Source organism: Lynx canadensis, chromosome B2 (genome assembly GCF_007474595.2).
Source record: "Lynx canadensis isolate LIC74 chromosome B2, mLynCan4.pri.v2, whole genome shotgun sequence".
Lineage (NCBI taxonomy): Eukaryota > Metazoa > Chordata > Mammalia > Carnivora > Felidae > Lynx > Lynx canadensis.
This window is the reverse complement of record NC_044307.1, coordinates 50493030-50509603: the sequence shown is the minus strand read 5'-3', so window position 1 is coordinate 50509603 and position 16574 is coordinate 50493030. Positions and strand designations below refer to the sequence as shown.

The following is a 16574-nucleotide window of genomic DNA, read 5'->3' as shown; positions in this document are numbered from 1 at the left end:
CCCACTGGTCTCTTGAATTGCTTGCGTGTGCTGTAGTCCCCCTCATCTGCAGTTTCCCTTTTCGCGGTGCGGAAGCAGATGATCTTCAGATGGTCAGTAGCCTGATAATACGTCACGAGGCTGCGCCATTCACCTCACTTCGTCTCATTATGTAGGCCTTTTATCATCTCACGTTGTCACAAGAAGAAGGGCAAGTAGGGTACGGTGAGATATTTTGAGAGAGAGACCTCATTCACATAACTCTTATTACATATTGTTATAATTATTCTGTTTTATTATTAGTTATTGTTGTTAATTCCTCACTGTGCCTAATTTACAAATTAAACTTGATCGTAGGTATGTGTGTTTGTATAGGAAAAAACATAGTATACGTAGGTTTCGGTACTGTCCACACTTGCTGGCATCCAGTTGGGGTCTCAGAACGTATCACTCATGGATAAGGGGGGGACTACTGTACCTGCTAATGACGATGGTTTTGTTGTGTTTTAAGTAAGCTTTTACAGACTGGTTTGTCTGACTGGGCTCTACATTTGGGTATTGCCTTTCCTGTCTGGGATGGTGTTTGGATTAGGAGGGGTAGGGGGGCATTCTTGTGTCTCAGATTTGAGGGGCCAAAGCTCGGAAATGTGACGTGGGGTACCTGTGGAATCCTGTGATGCCAGCTGGGGATCTTGATTCTCTCCTAGGCACTAGGGAGTCATGGGGGACTGTAGAACAGGGCCTGTAGTGTTTTAGCAAGATGGATCTGTCATCTTTCTTGGTGTAGTCGGGAAATGGCAGAAAGAACAGCCAAGGATAGTCCTTCAATCTGCCCTCTGCAGGCCACGGCCTTGGTTCCTGCCTCAGGGGGACAGAGCAGTGGCTAAAGAGTGAAAGGAGCAGACCCACATTCCCACACCCAAGGCCTTGGCAGGGGAGAGTCTTTCCTCTTTCCCTCCCACTCGGTGTGTGTCTGTGTGTGGCTCTGTCCTCCCCTCTGTCAGCTCTCACTGTGTGATTGTCTTGCATGGAGATTATCTGTGTTTCTTGGCCAAAGTTTAAGGTCACTGGTGTCCCAGGCAGTTCCTGTTTCTTTTTGTATCCCCCTGAAATACAGTTACCCAGTGGGCCCAGGCGAGGGGACACCTGGCCTCCTGCCTCTTGCTCTAAGGCCAGGATTTATTATATCGAGTGGGGTGTTGCACATCAAGCCTGGGATGAGGGTGCCTGCAGCCTCCTGTCAGCCTCTGAGGACCAGCTGTGAGTTCAGATTGAGGTCCAGCTTCTTCCTCTGATGGTTGGTTTGCTCCTCAGGCTGTCTTTACCCTGTGTGAGGTCACAGTCAGTCGCCTGGGGTGCTGAGAGGCTGGGCAGAGAAAAAGCACACCAATGTTTAGATGTTATTTAAAATACCACTTTCTGGGGTGCCTGGGTGGCTCAATCAGTTAAGTGTCTGACTTCGGCTCAGGCCATGATCTCGCAGTTCATGGGTTTGAGCCACACACCGGGCTGTGTGCTGACAGCTCAGAGCCTGGAGCCGGCTTCAAATTTTGTGTCTCCCGCTCTCTCTGTCCCTCCCCTGCTTGAGTGTGCTGCCCCCCGCCCCAACAATAAATAAAATAAAATAAATTACCACTTTCTATTAGTAAAATGAGTTCTGTGGTAACGTATATTGCCAGATCTGTGGGGTGCGGGGAGAGGGAGATACCTTGGAATATGGCATTCTACCTAAATATTGACATTTGCCCAGACTTTGCTTATTAGGTTTAGGGGTATGGAGAGATTGGTTTGTGGCACATTGTGGGTAGTGTTTACCTCCAGCCATGCCTTTGGGGTTAGATTTGTATTTTCTGTTTATCTGTAGCACATTTTGGGGGGATCTCTTGTCTTTTAAGTTGTTGTTTTTCTTCTCCACTTTGAAGATGATGCAAAATATCCCCTGTGAATATTATTTGCTGACAAATAAGGATATTTGAGTGCTAGATGTTTTTCATTAACCTTCTTGGCCTTGATTTAATTCACTTGAATCAAATCATCATCATTAAGTTCTGTTTATCAGGTGCCCCCATTCAGGTGGTCCTTCACGGGTCTTCGTAGACTCAGGTGTAACAGGCTGGATGCCAGCCCAGAATGGGGTTATAATGCATGTCCCGTAGGAGCGGGAGGCGTTGTAACACAGAGAGTGGTAGGAAGTAAAGGTGATGCGGAATCAAGATGCACATTTAAGAGCTCCCTTGCCTGACCTCAACTCCTTGCCCTAGTGTGGAAGAGAATGGCTCTTACTGGTATTAGGATGGTACCATGGTGGCCCATTCACGGGGCCTGTTCCTTAATCCCTTTCACCCCTCAGTGGAGTAGGGGTGTGCAGAAACTGGGACAGCAGAGATCACACATCTCAAATTCCTACAGAGTGGCTTATTTGAAAAACTCACTTATTTGCCTTCTAGCCCTGGTTCTCAGTTTAAATATGGACAGAGGTGGACCCTCTGAGTCAGGATCTCTCTTTAGGTGCCCTGACACAGATAACTAGAGGAATCTGAAAGCTCCCTGTGTGAGTCAGCCGTCAGCCCCCTGATGGGCCTGGTGTATGGCCCTTGGAGATGGCTTCACTTCACTCCATCCCTGTGAACTCACAGTTCATTTTTCTAGTAAGCTCTAATCCACATGGCTGGCTCTTCAGACAAAACATGGGGATCAACATACTGCTGTTTTGAGTTGGATACTTTCCAGAAGGTAGAGACTAATTAAAGATGGTTGCAGGAGAGGGATCACTTTCTGCCTTCTCTTTCTTTCCTGAGTGTAAACAGATGAAGGCCAATACACCTGGGCCCCGCCTGGTCCAGCTACCCTGGGTTTTTGGAGCCCCTGAGTAATCCTTTCATTTCCTCAAGTACCAGGAAACGCCATAAGTTCCTCGAGGATGATTCTCTCTGGCACCCACTTATGATGATTGACGACGGTTAGCAACTTGCTGTCGCAGACAAATCTGTAACGATTCGAATTACCCCCTTTGTGCTTCCTGCTTTATGGAGCTAAAGCTTCTTTAAAAACCACAGCTGATCGACACTGTGGCACTGTGCGGTGGTCTTCTTCTGCAGTCTAGTCTAAAATGTTACCCAGTCTTTATTTATTAATGCTTCTTTATTTTTGAGAGAGAGTGAGTGGGGTAGGGGCAGAGAGAGAGGAAGAGATAGAGAATTGAGAGTAGGCTCTGCACTGTCATCATAGAGCCCAACATGGGGCTCGATCTCACAAACCGTGAGATCATGACCTGAACTGAAATCAAGAGTTGCACGCTTAACCAACTGAGCCACCCAGGGGCCCCTAAAATGTTACCCAGTCTTAACTTGCAACCTGAAATGCCACACTCCAAGACTTTTTCATTTTCCTATTTCGATTTTTAATTTATTTTTAATTATATATTTATTTACTGTTTATATTCTGTCTGAATAGGTGGCTTTTGGTCACATTGAGAAATATTTTGTTCAGACCAACAAAACGTGTGTTTTGGGACTATCCACAGTGCAACCAGCCATCTGAACTCCACCATGCAGTGCAAGAGAGATACATCCGAAGAGTATTGACATTCTAAATTATCTTATATGAATACTTCTTTATTTTTCTTTAGTTTTTAGCTCCCACAAGGAATGGTTTATGAGTATGCTGTGCTGTCCAAATGGCGGGATAGCTATTGGGATGTGCAGTTAGGAGAGTGCAGTATATAATCAACTAGAATGCTAGAAATATTGGCCAAGGGGTCTTTTTTTTTTGAGGGGGCAGATGAGGGGTATATATACTAAGGCCTTGAGAGAAGAAATACATTCATATGTTACCTAAGGCTATCTGTAGGGCACCAGTAGATCAAGTTCAATCTATGTAAACCGATTGCGTAAATACGTAGTCTTCCTGAAGTTGTCATTCAGTTGTGGATATAAAGGCAGTGGAGGAGAGCTGGCTTTAGGCTACCTCCTGTCTTTCAGTACATAATTAACTTCCCAAATTGGGGATGGATCACATGACAAATTCAATCTTCAGATGCATTTTTTTTTAAGCCCATCTTCAAAGATTTTTAAAACTCTGGAAGTGACCCTTTCTAAATTCCTGTTTATCCCAATATAAAATTGAGACCTTGGAACCGATGAGTATAACAAAGTGGGTAATAACAATTTGATCATGGCCGTTCTGATTATGGACTTTTCTCATAAATATGTATTGTCATTTTTAAGTCCAAAATAGAAAAGTGTGATCATCGCTGTTCGTGGTGAGTCTGTTCAACGTTGTGAACATGGGCTCGTGGAGAGTCCGTTGTGTGTGTGCTTGTGTAGCTTTGCTAAATTCTTATATCAAGGCAGTTTTTCAAGTGAGAAAACCAGGATGTCTAGGCGTTGCTGAAAAAATCACACAGAAAGGTACTGTCAGAACTCTGCCTCTTGGTTTCAGGCGCTCAGCCCTCCCAGCCAGCTTCTGGTCATCCAAAACGTAGAATTTCAGAACGCAGGAGTGAAAAGCATCTTTGTTTCAGCTGTATCTGCCTTTCATTGAGTGACAGAGGGGCTGCAAACCTGGTCCATTGAGTCCTGCTCATGTACTTGCAGGTGACCAGCCCGCCGCCCAGGGTTCTCCTGAAGCAGGAGCCCCGGGGAGCAAATGCTTGGGGCTAAAAGACTCTTTATTAAAAACAAAAAAATCTTCCCCACCAATTGGGCGTAACTTTCAAATGTTTTCCTGTCTGACTGAAATTTTCCTATGCACTGCCTCAGCAGAAAGATGCAAAATCAATTTTGGGAAATTCTGAGCTGAGACCGTTTGGCTTCCAGAGAGCAGAGGCTGAGCTGGGGGACAAGGACGTTTCACTTGGCCGCCCCCTGTGCTTCTTGGGAGGAGGGGCGCCATGCTGGCTGTCCCTCGTGGGGTCAGGGTCCCCCATGTGCTTCTTTTTGTGTCCTGGGCCCTAGGAGGGGGTGGTGGTCGTGCGCGGGACAATGGCGGCTGGAGCAGAGCTGTTTCTGTGAAACAGGCCACATACCCTCTCCTGTCCTCGGTGGCTGGTCCTCCACCCCAGCCCCCTTCCAAGGGCCCACGCGTGCTTGTGACTGCCAAGAAATAAAGAGAACTGGCCAGATCTGAGGGTGAAATACTACCGAAAAAGAAAGCGATGAGGCTGCTTTCATTGCATTTCTTCTCTCTTATCTTTGGTGCCCAGATATCAGCTTGCATTGAAAAGACAACAGTTTGGGGCATTTGGGAACCCTGGTGTGGCCGGAGGCTGTGGCTGGCAGGCTGGTCTATGGTGGGTTGGCTCAAGAGGCCTTGCTTTTCCTCGCCCTGTCAGATACAGGTGATACCCAGGCCCTGTCTCCACAAGGTGGAGAAACAGTAATATGGTTCAGACTTGGGATGACCTCCCAGCAAGCTGTCAGCATGAGGCTGTGCTTTTGGGGGTTGATGATAAATGGAATCCTGAAATGATAGCCTTTTGGAGCGGAGGGTGGAGAGGATCTTTAAGGACATCCCTTCTGACCACCTTAGTTGGCTTTATCCTTTCCACCTTATCTGTAAAATGGGGATATTATTAGTACCTACCCTTAGGGTTGTTGTAAGCATTACATGAAATAATTTATGTCAAGCACTTGGAACTGTGCAAGGTGCAGACTAAGCACTTGATAACACTAACTGTCCTTTTTGTTGTTGTTGTTAATGGATGAGAAACCTGGGATCCAGAGAGGTAAAATACCTTGCCTGTGGTCACCCAGCTGCCCAGGAGCAGAACTGGGACTGGAATCCAAGCCCAGTGTGCTTTGCCAAAAGCAGCTATTTCACCGGCATCTTTGGTCTCATTGCAGCCAAGAGCTCAGATTCATGTGCCCCTAATAGAACACGGCATGCGGAATGATTTTAGTTTTGTTATGGCTACACAAGCATGCTCAACATCACTGTGTTTGTGCTTGATGCCCTGTTTTAGTTAAAAGTTCAGTGAAGCTGTGTGTGTGTGTGTGTGTGTGTGTGTGTGTGTGTGTGTGTGTGTGTGTTTGAGAGACAGAGAGGGAGAAAGGAGGGAACGAGGGAGATGTGGCTCCCCCTCCATAATTTAGTGTACCCCTTTAGTGTATTAGCACATTTTCACTTTTAACCTTTCACCCACTGAACCTGGCATTTAAAATGCTATTAAACTCAATAATGTTTCCTATAAACAGCCTTAAAGGGATGGGAGATAATTGGAATGACATTTTTAATAGGCTCCTGTTTCTCAGCCCTGTGTGCTCTGCAAACCCAGTGAGAACTTGCAGAGAGCAGCTTGTTAGCTGTTTTGTCCTTGCTCTGAGGTTGGCAGAGGGTTATGGGGTGAGGTTTTGGGGTGCCTTTTAAAGAACAAAGTGGCTTTTATGCTGGGGAAGTAGAATTGCTTTTTTCGAGTAGTCTTTTTTTTTTTTTTTTTTAATTAATGAACATGGTGAATGCAGGAGCCGGTCACTCCTTCCTCCTTCAGATGCCTTCAAGAAAGCACGGAGCAAATTTCTGGCCACCTTAGCCTATGAGAAGGACTTCCTGGACTGCATTTTTGTGGATCAGTCTCATTCCTCACTCTTCCTCTTTGCCTCCAGTAGATAATTTTTGTTCCTTTCCTGCTTCTGTTTTATGTCACCATTCTATTTTATGTGCCATATTGTGAATATCCTAAATGTTTTTGGGGAACACATTTAAAAAAAAATCACATTGAAGGGCACCTGCGTGGTTCAGTTAGTTGAGTGTCTGACTCTTGGTTTTAGCTCAGGCCATGATCTCGTGATTTGTGGGTTTGAGCCCCACATCGGGCTCTGTGCCGACAGTGCAGAGCCTGCTTAGGATTTGCTTTCTGTCCCTCTCTTTACTCCCCTCCCCATCACCTCTTTCTTTCAAAATTAATAAATAAATAAACTTACAAAAATAAAAATCAGATTGAATGTGCCTTTTCTGCTTATACAATTGTGAGGTCTCAGGAGACCATTGTACCCCTCTGGGCCTCACGTTTATCTTCTTCATCCGTGAAACAGAGGTACTGATGTCACCTTACTGAGACAGACTAAAATGGGGGGGGGGGTAAGCATGGCCACCTATAGAGAAAGATGCAGGGCCTCAAATGGTTTCTGCTGCTACGACCCAGCGGTTAGGGATGGAAAAACACTGGAATTTGGTGTTTTTGCCTTAATCAGAGTCCCAGATCCTATTCTCTCAGAATCATGTCCAGAAAACCTCTGTTAAGCAACCATCTGTGGTTACTAACTATGGCTGCTTGCACCATTAGTTCATCAACTAGGTATGTATGAGATACCTACTACGTGCCTTGCACTGGGCTGGACCCCAGGGAGAGGGAGAGGACATGCAGATGATGGGCCGAGGGACAGCCAGCTGAGCACAGCACTGGCTCCCCTACCTCATCACTGTATTCATTTAACAAGAGCTCCCTGAGTGCTGGCTGTGTCCTCGGCACCATTGGAGGTGATGGTTTGGAGATAATCGAGACGAGTAAGATCCACACTTTCCTGGAACTTGTATTCCAGTGAATGGAGAGTGTAAAAACAAGTAAAGATAAACCCTATAAAGCTATACACTTACAGTGGGTATACTTTATAGTGTGTAAATTATACCTCAAAGAGGTGTTACAAAAAATCTTGGCCCTCATGGAGTTGGCAGTCAGGTTTGTCCCAACAGTTGATCCTTGTCCTTCACACATTTTGTGCGTGCCGATGCTCCTCCTCGCTAAAATTTATTTGTGACTCTGAACATCAACACTGGGCAATTGTGTGGTCATTTGTGAACATACACACAGCAATGGAAAATTTGAGTCACCCAATGAGCACATTCCCAGCTGACATCAAACAAGACCATGCTTTGCCTTCTAGTTTCAGCTCTCTGTTGTAAGCAAATGTCTTTTTTGTGGTCTATCCAGTGCCACATTTTTTTTTTCACTTTTGTGCTTTTTGTTGGTGATTTTGCTGTTTAAAATGGCCCTCACCCCTGGTGCTGAAGTGCCATCTGTCGTTCCTAAGCATGAGAAGGCCCTGATATGCCTCACAGAGGATGTACGTGTGTTAGATAAGCTTCTTCAGGCATGAATTATAGTGCTGTTGGCCATGAGTTTAGTGTTCATGCTTTAGCAATATATTATAAATACAGCATCCTTACACAAAAACACACATAGTGATTGGTTGATGGAAACATTGTGACCAGACTGTTGGTACCTAACTCTATTTCTCCTGGGAGCAGTGGTCCAGTGTTTGCTAACTCAGTGTCCGCAGTGACTTCATTGAACAGAACTACCATGAATAACAAGAATTGACTGTATATTCAGGACCAGGGAAAGAATATATATATGTACAGCCCATATAGCAAATGTCTGTCTTCTTCAAAGAAAAAAAAAAGTGAGATGATTCTTCAGTAGCTGGAGTAGTGGACTCTATACACTTATATCTCCTGTCAGAGCTCATTTTATTCTGCTGAGCTTTTTGGTGTCGAATATCATTTGACCTTGTGGGAAATATTAGTGAAAAACACTAGAATGTATAAGGAAATTTTTATTAAATAGCCAGTTATTTATATGTTGACATTAGTAAAGAAAAGTTGACCTGCACATTCTCCATGTAACTAACCATACTTCAGATACTTTGATGTACATTGAATAGATTTGTATCTTGGTCCATATGATACTGAACTTAAGATGTGATTTAAACATTATTTATAGGCTGTAGCTCTTTTTAAATTTTTTCATTCTTTCATCCCTTGCGTCAAGTTATATAAACACAATTCAAGTTGTAATGTCAAAATAAAAGGTAATAAATTCCAAATAAGATACATGCAGAGGAAAAGCTCTCACAGAATTGGCATCGAACATACAGAGGGAGACATGAATATGGGATGCAGAAGGTAGGAAAGCAAAGAACACAGAGAGGGTGGTAGGTTTTTACTTTACATATTTCTGAATTGTTCCCTTTTTTTTTTTTTTAAAGTTTATTTGTTTTGAGAGAGATAGAGATCAGGGGAGGGGCAGAAAGAGAGGGAGAGAGAATCCCCATACTGCCAGCGTGGAGCCCCACGCAGGGCTTGAGCCCACAAATCGTGAGATTGTGACCTGAGCTGAAATCAAGAGTCGGATGCTTAACTGACTGTGCTACCTAGGTGCCCCTGAATTGTTCAGCTTTTTAAAGTACGTATGTTTCTTTAGAAGTTAAAATAAAAATGTACTTAAGACATAAATTAATTAAATTCTGTGAAGGGCACAGGAAAAGTTCCTAGATAGAGAGCCTGACAGCCTTGCTTAGACAAGGTGGTGAAGGTGAGTCTCTGCGTGAGTGGCCTTGCAGACTTGGCTGCACGTGGGAGCGCTCTGGGGAGCTTAGCGACATGCTGATGCCACGAAGGATTAGGTTTAATGGACTGGGGGCTGCCCAGGCATAGACATTTTAAAAGCTTACCTAGGAATTCAAATGTGTGAGCTAGAGTTGAACACCAGTACTCGATACATGGAACTATAATGTGTCTTAGGAATGGACTCTGGCCAACTTAAGGAGGCTCTCTGGGGGTTCATGCAGTTGATGAGGGTCTGGGGCACTCCAGGGCAGGGCGGTGGGAGCTGCAGAGGAAGAATCTGGTTAGGCACCCGGCACTGACCAGCAATTCCTACATTCCTGCCCAAGTTTCTGAGTCCAGGAGAAGGTATCTGATTGGCTGGTCTTCTGTCCAGGGGAGAGGGCCTGGCCTTGTCATCCCTCCAGGAGGAAGGTGGTCACCAGGGTAATCCCCAAACATGCATGTGTGCGTGTACACACATAAAACACACACAGCTGGGGAGAGGTGATGCCCTCAGGGAGCAGGGAGTGGATCCTGGTCAGCCAAAACCTCATGGAGGTCCACTCCACTCCATGAAGTTAAGAGATGGATGTGTTTCCTGGATGAAACTGAATGGAGATTTGTGCCTAGAACATATGTAGTTTGGTTTTGTGCCTGTCTGCCTGCCTTTCTCCTCTGTCTTCCCTTCTGCTTCCTCTGGCTTCCTCATCTTCCCTTGGGGGGATTTCAGCCTGAGAAGACAAAGCTTACTCGCAAAAGAAGTCATGGCGGACAGTATAGAGTCAGGCAGTTGGGTCACAGATGACCAGTGTGAGTAGGGTCAGGTACACGACGAACACGTCATACACCGACGCCTGAGCCCTACTAATAACTCTCATCGCCACATCCCTAACAGCTGCCTGCAGTGAGACACCACCGTGGCTGGAGTGGTGTGGGGCTTCATGACATCACGCGTTCAGCTGGTGTAGCAGCCAGATGGTGTCAAGGAAAAGCTGTGGGCGACAGAGAGGTGACAGAGGACCACCAACGTGACAGCACTGGGGCAGCTCCTGCTAAAGAGTGGGAACAGAACAGTTGAGTGAAGCAGGCCAGCACAGACTCAGCTTTTGATTTTCCATCATGTCCAGTGAGCAGTTACTGAGGCCTTCCTTGTGCATCTGGGTTAGTCCCTATGTGCAGGGAGTGGCACATGACAGGTAAAGGCATAGACAGAAAAGGTGGTATGGTGGGGGGCACAGCGGAAGAAAGCATTCCACTCTGAGCAGCTGGGGGGGGGGCTTGGTGGAGAGCTATAGTTGAGCTGGACTATGATGGATAAATGAGATTCTGATCAATAGAATTTGGGGAGGGGGGATGTAACAGAAGTAGGATACAAAATGAGAGGGGCTAAAACCCCCAAAAGGAAAACTAATGGGTACCACATTTTGGCTAAACCAGTGTCCCTCTGTTCTAAAGAAATACAGGCAATTGGGGGCACCTGGGTGGCTCAGTCACTTGAGCTTCTGATTTAGGCTCAGGTCACGATCTCACAGTTTGTGAGTTTAAGCCCCGCATCTAGCTCTGGGCTGTCAGCCAGCAGCCTGCTTCGGGTCCTCAGTCCCCTCCTCTCTCTGCCCCTCCCCTGCCCATGCTCTCTCTCTCTCTCAAAAATAAATAATGAAAACATTTTTTACAAAAAAAATATAGGCCATTGGACTAGAAGGGACGTTGGGAACATCCTGAAAAAGGTTTTGTGGACCACAGTAATAAGATAGATTTGGGGATGGAGGTGGGGGAAGACCTGTGGATTTGGATAGGGCTTTGTGTTTTCCAGAGCGCCTTCTTATCCCTAGTCTCATTTGACTTTTTCCCTGTGAGCATGACAGAACATGTCCAAGACAACAGCACAAATACATGAGAAGCCTTGTGCATCGCTGTGTGCAAAGAGCAAATGACACCCCGCTGCAGAGGAGTGGGTCTCGGTGATGGGGAGAGTGGCCACGGACAGTCACCTCCCTCTGGGTGTGTTGGGAGTCCACCCGGGGAGGGTCTTGGTTCCACGCTACTTTCTGCCATGCCCAGTGTGTTTCCCCCACACCCATGGTGCAGCCTTCAAACCTTTCTATTTAGAGGAGAACCAGCAAGTCTTTATTGCTGAGGCGTATCCAGGGCCCCCCTCCTCACCTGGCCTCCTCCCCTGCTCCACAACAGTGTGGATGGTACTTCTGAGCCCCAGCTGCACATCAGAAACATCTGGGGAGCCTTCAACCACACCCACAGTTGGGCCAGCACTACCCAGATATTACAAGCTGGGATATTACAAATGTCCCTGATTTTTGTGGACAGGGAAACTGAGGCTCGGGTGTAAGGTTACACCTAGCAAATGGCCGAGGCAGCATTTGAACCCAGGTAGTTATCCTTGAAGTCCAAGCTTTGAATCCCCACATTTTGTCATCTCTTCTCTGCAGGCTGAATTGCCAGGGTACTGATTTGGTTATTAATAACCAGGTGTCAACCATAGATTTTTCACAACACAAGATTTTATTTAAAGGCAGCTTTCGAAATAAACAAGCCAGCAGTGGGGGGCATTATGTCTTGTCCCGTGTCCCGCAACACACTGGATGTGAAATTAGCAGCTGGAGTTCTCTGTTTCTGAAGCTCAGGTGTAGACTTTTGGGGCTGCTGTCCAGTGTGCCGTTAGCCTGTGCGCTGGGGGGAACCCCAGCTAGGTCTGAAGCTTCTTGAAGTCCGTGTCCTCATTTCCTGTTAGTTTCTGCAATCCAAAACGCCGGGTACCTAGAATGAACTTAATACATACTTGAATGAATGGCAGGCAGATTTGTACAGCCCTCGGCTGCCAAGCACAGCTTGTTTCGTTTCCACCCTCAGTGGGTCCAAGTCTAGATACTGTGCAGGGCCCCACGCTGTTTTGTTGGGTTTTAGTGCAGGTATTGGGAGGCTTGTCATTAAAGGTAAATGGGGAAACAAACAGTGCAAACTCCTCCTTAGGTGAAACCCTTCATTGGACAGGTCTGTGGGTCCGAGATGCAAAAGGGGTGGGCCCTGGGGGCTGGTAGCAGGATCCACTTGTTTCTTTTGATGTGACCAAGAAACTAAATTGGAACATTTTCCCTTTATTTTACAGGTCACCGCCAAGACTGCCTTCCTATTTATTTTACCTCAGTATAACGTTAGCGTGCCTACAGCAGGTAAGGAAAGCACTAGTCTCTGTCTCTCCCTGGCCCTGTTAACTCTGAAGGACTTGGACTTTTCAGATATTGAAGCTCAGCATCCACCATTGTAGGACCGTTAAGATGCAGCTGCAGGCCACGCACAGCCCTTGCCCTGTGGCTCTGCAATCTTGGGGTTCTCAGGTCCCCCACCACCAGGAAGCAGGCGTTGCACCTCCCTTTCAGTTGCAAAGCCCTGGGTGTCCTCTCGGTGAAGAAAGGGGAAATTTTTGTTTGCTGAACCTACTTCTTTCTTCAGTAATACAGAGGTGAATTGACTTGACTTTAAGGTGAGATTCTCTTCTTTGCCTAGCTGAAGGACTCTGGGGGCAAATCCCTTAACCCATGGCATACAGAGGATATAGTTTCTGTAGCCAGACTCTGGGGAAATCACGCTTTGGGGGCAGCCAAATCAATTCCTTCACCTGAGGATCAAAGTGAGAGACACTAGCAGGAGAGCAGGAAAACCCAATGCTGGTGAAGGAAGAGATAGGAAACACCGTGGCCAGCACTGGCAGTCAGGAGACACGACAAACGCTCGCTGGTCCCAAAGCACACCCCAGCCCTGGTGGGCACACTGGATTGTCTTGCTCAGTGCCATGTGGTCCAAGGTCAGGTTCCGCTTTCTCTACTCCTGTCCCTCACGCTTTTTTTTTTTTTAATTGAAGTATAGTTGAGACACCATGTTACACTACCTACTCCTGTCTCTTGAAAGTCCTAATAACTAACACACCACTAGATCCAGTGGTACTTACCATTTACTAATTTAAATTTTTTTAGCTTTTTTTTCTGTTTTTAAAAACGTTGTGCTAAATTTAACATAACATACAATTTACCATCTTAACCCTGTTTAAGTGTACAGTTCAGGGGCACTAAGCACATTCACACTGTTGTGCAACCATCACCACCACCCATCTTGCAAAACTGAAACTCTGTACCCATTAAACAGTAACTCCACACTCCACCCCCCACCCCTTCCCTCCAACCCCTGGCAACTCCCATGCTACTTCCTGTCTCTGTGAAGTTGACTATCCTAGGTACCTTATGTAGGTGGAATCATTTAGTTTTTGTCTTTTTGTGACTGGTTAAAATTCCTTGTATGGAAACATATTTTCAAAATGACTCCCAGAGGAAATTTATAAAATGCGGATAAACACAGGAAGGTAAAAATCACCTTGGAAAGCAGCACAGGGCTCGATCCCATGACCCTGGGATCATGACCTGAGCCAAAATCAAAAGTCGGACGCTCAATCAACTGAGCCCCACCTAGGCGCCCTCGCAGATTATTCTTAGTAGGGATTACCACAAATTATCCATTCAACCCCGTATGATTGAATATTTAAGCTTCCAGTTTCTGTTGTAAACAGAGCTACAGTAAACATTCTTGGGACTAAATTTTTACATGCATTTGTGATTATTTTCTCAGGATGAATTCCTATTACTGGAATTTCTGGGTCAAGTGCTATGTACATTTTAAAGGTTGTAGGTTGTGTATTTGCATTGCCAAAATGCCCTCGGTCATCTAATTCTAATGACCCATAAGTCCTATTTTTTGTTTTTTGTTTTTTTCCAAATATAAAATGGACAGCCTTTTTCTTTTTTGTTAATGTTAGAATGCCAATTTATTAATTTATAAAGAGAGATCCAGCTATCAAATGTTGTGTTGGTATTTTCATCACATTTCTCCCTGAAGTCCATTTATATGGGCTGCCAGATCACAACCCAACACTGCTTTATTAATTTACCATGAGAAAGTATTGTCCTGGGGACTACAACAGCTGATGTGCATGTGACCAGGGTATGCTTTTATTATAGAAAAGACCTCGGAGATATTGCGGGTTCAGTTCCAGACCACTGTCATAAAATGAGTATCGCAGTAAAGCAAATCAGATGAATTTTTTGGTTTCCTGGTGCATATAATCGTTGTGTTTCCACTATACTGTAGTCTGTTAAGTGTGCAGTAGCATTATGTCTAAAAAGCAGCATACCTACCTCAAGTAAAAAATAGTGTATCGCTGCAAAATGCTAACCATCATCTGAGCTTTCAGAGACTTACAATCACTGATCATGGATGACAGTAGCAAACATAATAATGAAAACCTTTGAAGTATTTTGAGAATTGCCAAAATGTGACACACAAACCAGTGAACAAATGCTGTTGGAAAAATGGTGCCAGTTCACTTGCTGGACCCAGGACTTCCATAAGCCTTCAATTTGTAAAAAATGCAGTGTCTGCAAAGTGCAATAAAATGAGATATGCCTGTGTTTATAAAGCTAGAGCATGATCAGAGGGTTGATTTTTAAGTTTGAAACTTTCCCAGAGAAATTAGCAGACAAGTGATATCCTAAAAGAATCCATCTCCAGCTGGGATGAGAAAGTAGACCGCATGCTCCAGGGCTGAACTTGGAGCCTCTGAGCATACAGAACTTCCCGGCAGGATTTGGAAGTATGCCGCAATTGATCATAGCATGCTCTCATTCATTCGTTTTAAATAATTAATTAATTGATCAATCCCCACAAATGTTTGTGTGCCTCCTGAGCTCCAAGCCCTGGGTGTTAAGGAGTTTCTAAAACATGTCTGATTTCTTTCTTTCTTTTAAGAAATGGCTATTTTAAATTTTTATTAAGAAACAGTCTGGGAGGGGTACGACTTCTTTATAGATGAACATAGAGGTAAGAATTACATCTGAGTTCTTAGAAACTATGAACAAGCAAGAAGACAGTGAAGTGAAATAAAGGTTGTAGTTTTTACTTTTATTTTTAATTTTTCAATTTTTTTATTTAAGTATAGTTGACACACAATGTTACGTTAGTTTCAGGTGTACAACTTTGTGATTCCACAAGTTTATATATTATGCTATGTCCATCACAAGTGTAGCTATCATCTGTCACCGTACAATGTTATTACAGTACCATTGACTGACTGTATTTTCTGTGCTGTACCTTTTACTCCTGTGACTTATTCATTAAATAACTGGAAGCCTTTATCTCCCCCTTCCCTTCACCCATTCTGCCCATACTCTTCCCTTCTCCACTCTGGTGACCATCATATGAAATTTGTCTCTCTCTGACTTACTTCACTTTGCATAGTACCCTCTAGGTCCGTCCTTATTGTCATAAATGGCAAGATATCATCCTTTTTTTAAAAAAAAAAAAGTTTATTTTGAGAGAGAGTGAGCGAGCACAAGCAGGGGAGGGGCAGAGAGAGAGGAAGAGAGAGAATCCCAAGCAGCCTCCATGCTCAGTGCGGAGCCTGATGCGAGGCTTGATCCCACAACTGTGAGATCATGACCCGAGCCAACATCAAGAGTTGGACACTCGACTGACTTAGCCACCCAGGCACCCCTGAGATCTCATCCTTTTTTTTTTTTTTATGGCTGTGTAATATTCTGTTCTCTCTGTATATTGGTTATATACATATACGTATGTTTATATATGACATCTTCCTTGTCTGTTCATCTATTGATGACCACTTTGGTTGCTCCCATGTTTTGGCTATTGTACATAATGCTGTAATAAACATAGGGATGCATATATCTTTTTGAATGAGTGTTTTCACTTTCTTTGGGCAAATATCGGGTAGAATTATTGGACCATATAGTATTTCTATTTTTAATTTTTTGAGGAACCTCCATGCTGTTTTCCACAGTGGTTGCATCAATTTACATTCCCACCAATAAGGCACAAGTGTTTCCTTATTCACCATATTCTCACCAACACTTGGTATTGTTTTGTCTGATTCTAGCCATTCTGACAAGTGTGAGGTATTCTCTCATTGTTTTGATTTGCATTTCTCTGATAATTAGTGATGTTGACCTACTTTTTACATGTCTGGTGTGCATCTGTCTATATTCTTTGAAAACATGTCTATTCAGGTTCTCTACCGATTTTTAATTGGATTATTTGGTTTTTTGGCATGGAGGTGTAGGAGTTCTTTATATATTTTGGATATTAATCCCTTACAAGATTTATTACTCGCAAATACCTTTCCCCATTCTGTAGGTTGCCTTTTTATTTTGTTGACTGTTTCCTTTGGTGTGCAGAAGCTTTTTATTTTGGTA

At 44.5% G+C, this 16574-nt stretch overlaps 1 protein-coding gene across 1 annotated transcript in view; it reads left to right on the top strand.

Moving 5' to 3' along the window:
• The window catches only part of TRAM2 (translocation associated membrane protein 2), a 78364-nt gene that overhangs the window by 30022 nt on the left and 31768 nt on the right, over positions 1–16574 (top strand). The window contains exon 2 of the mRNA XM_030315711.1: positions 12428–12491. Within this exon, the coding sequence (XP_030171571.1) occupies positions 12428–12491 (64 nt within the window). The remainder of the gene's footprint in view (positions 1–12427; positions 12492–16574) is intronic.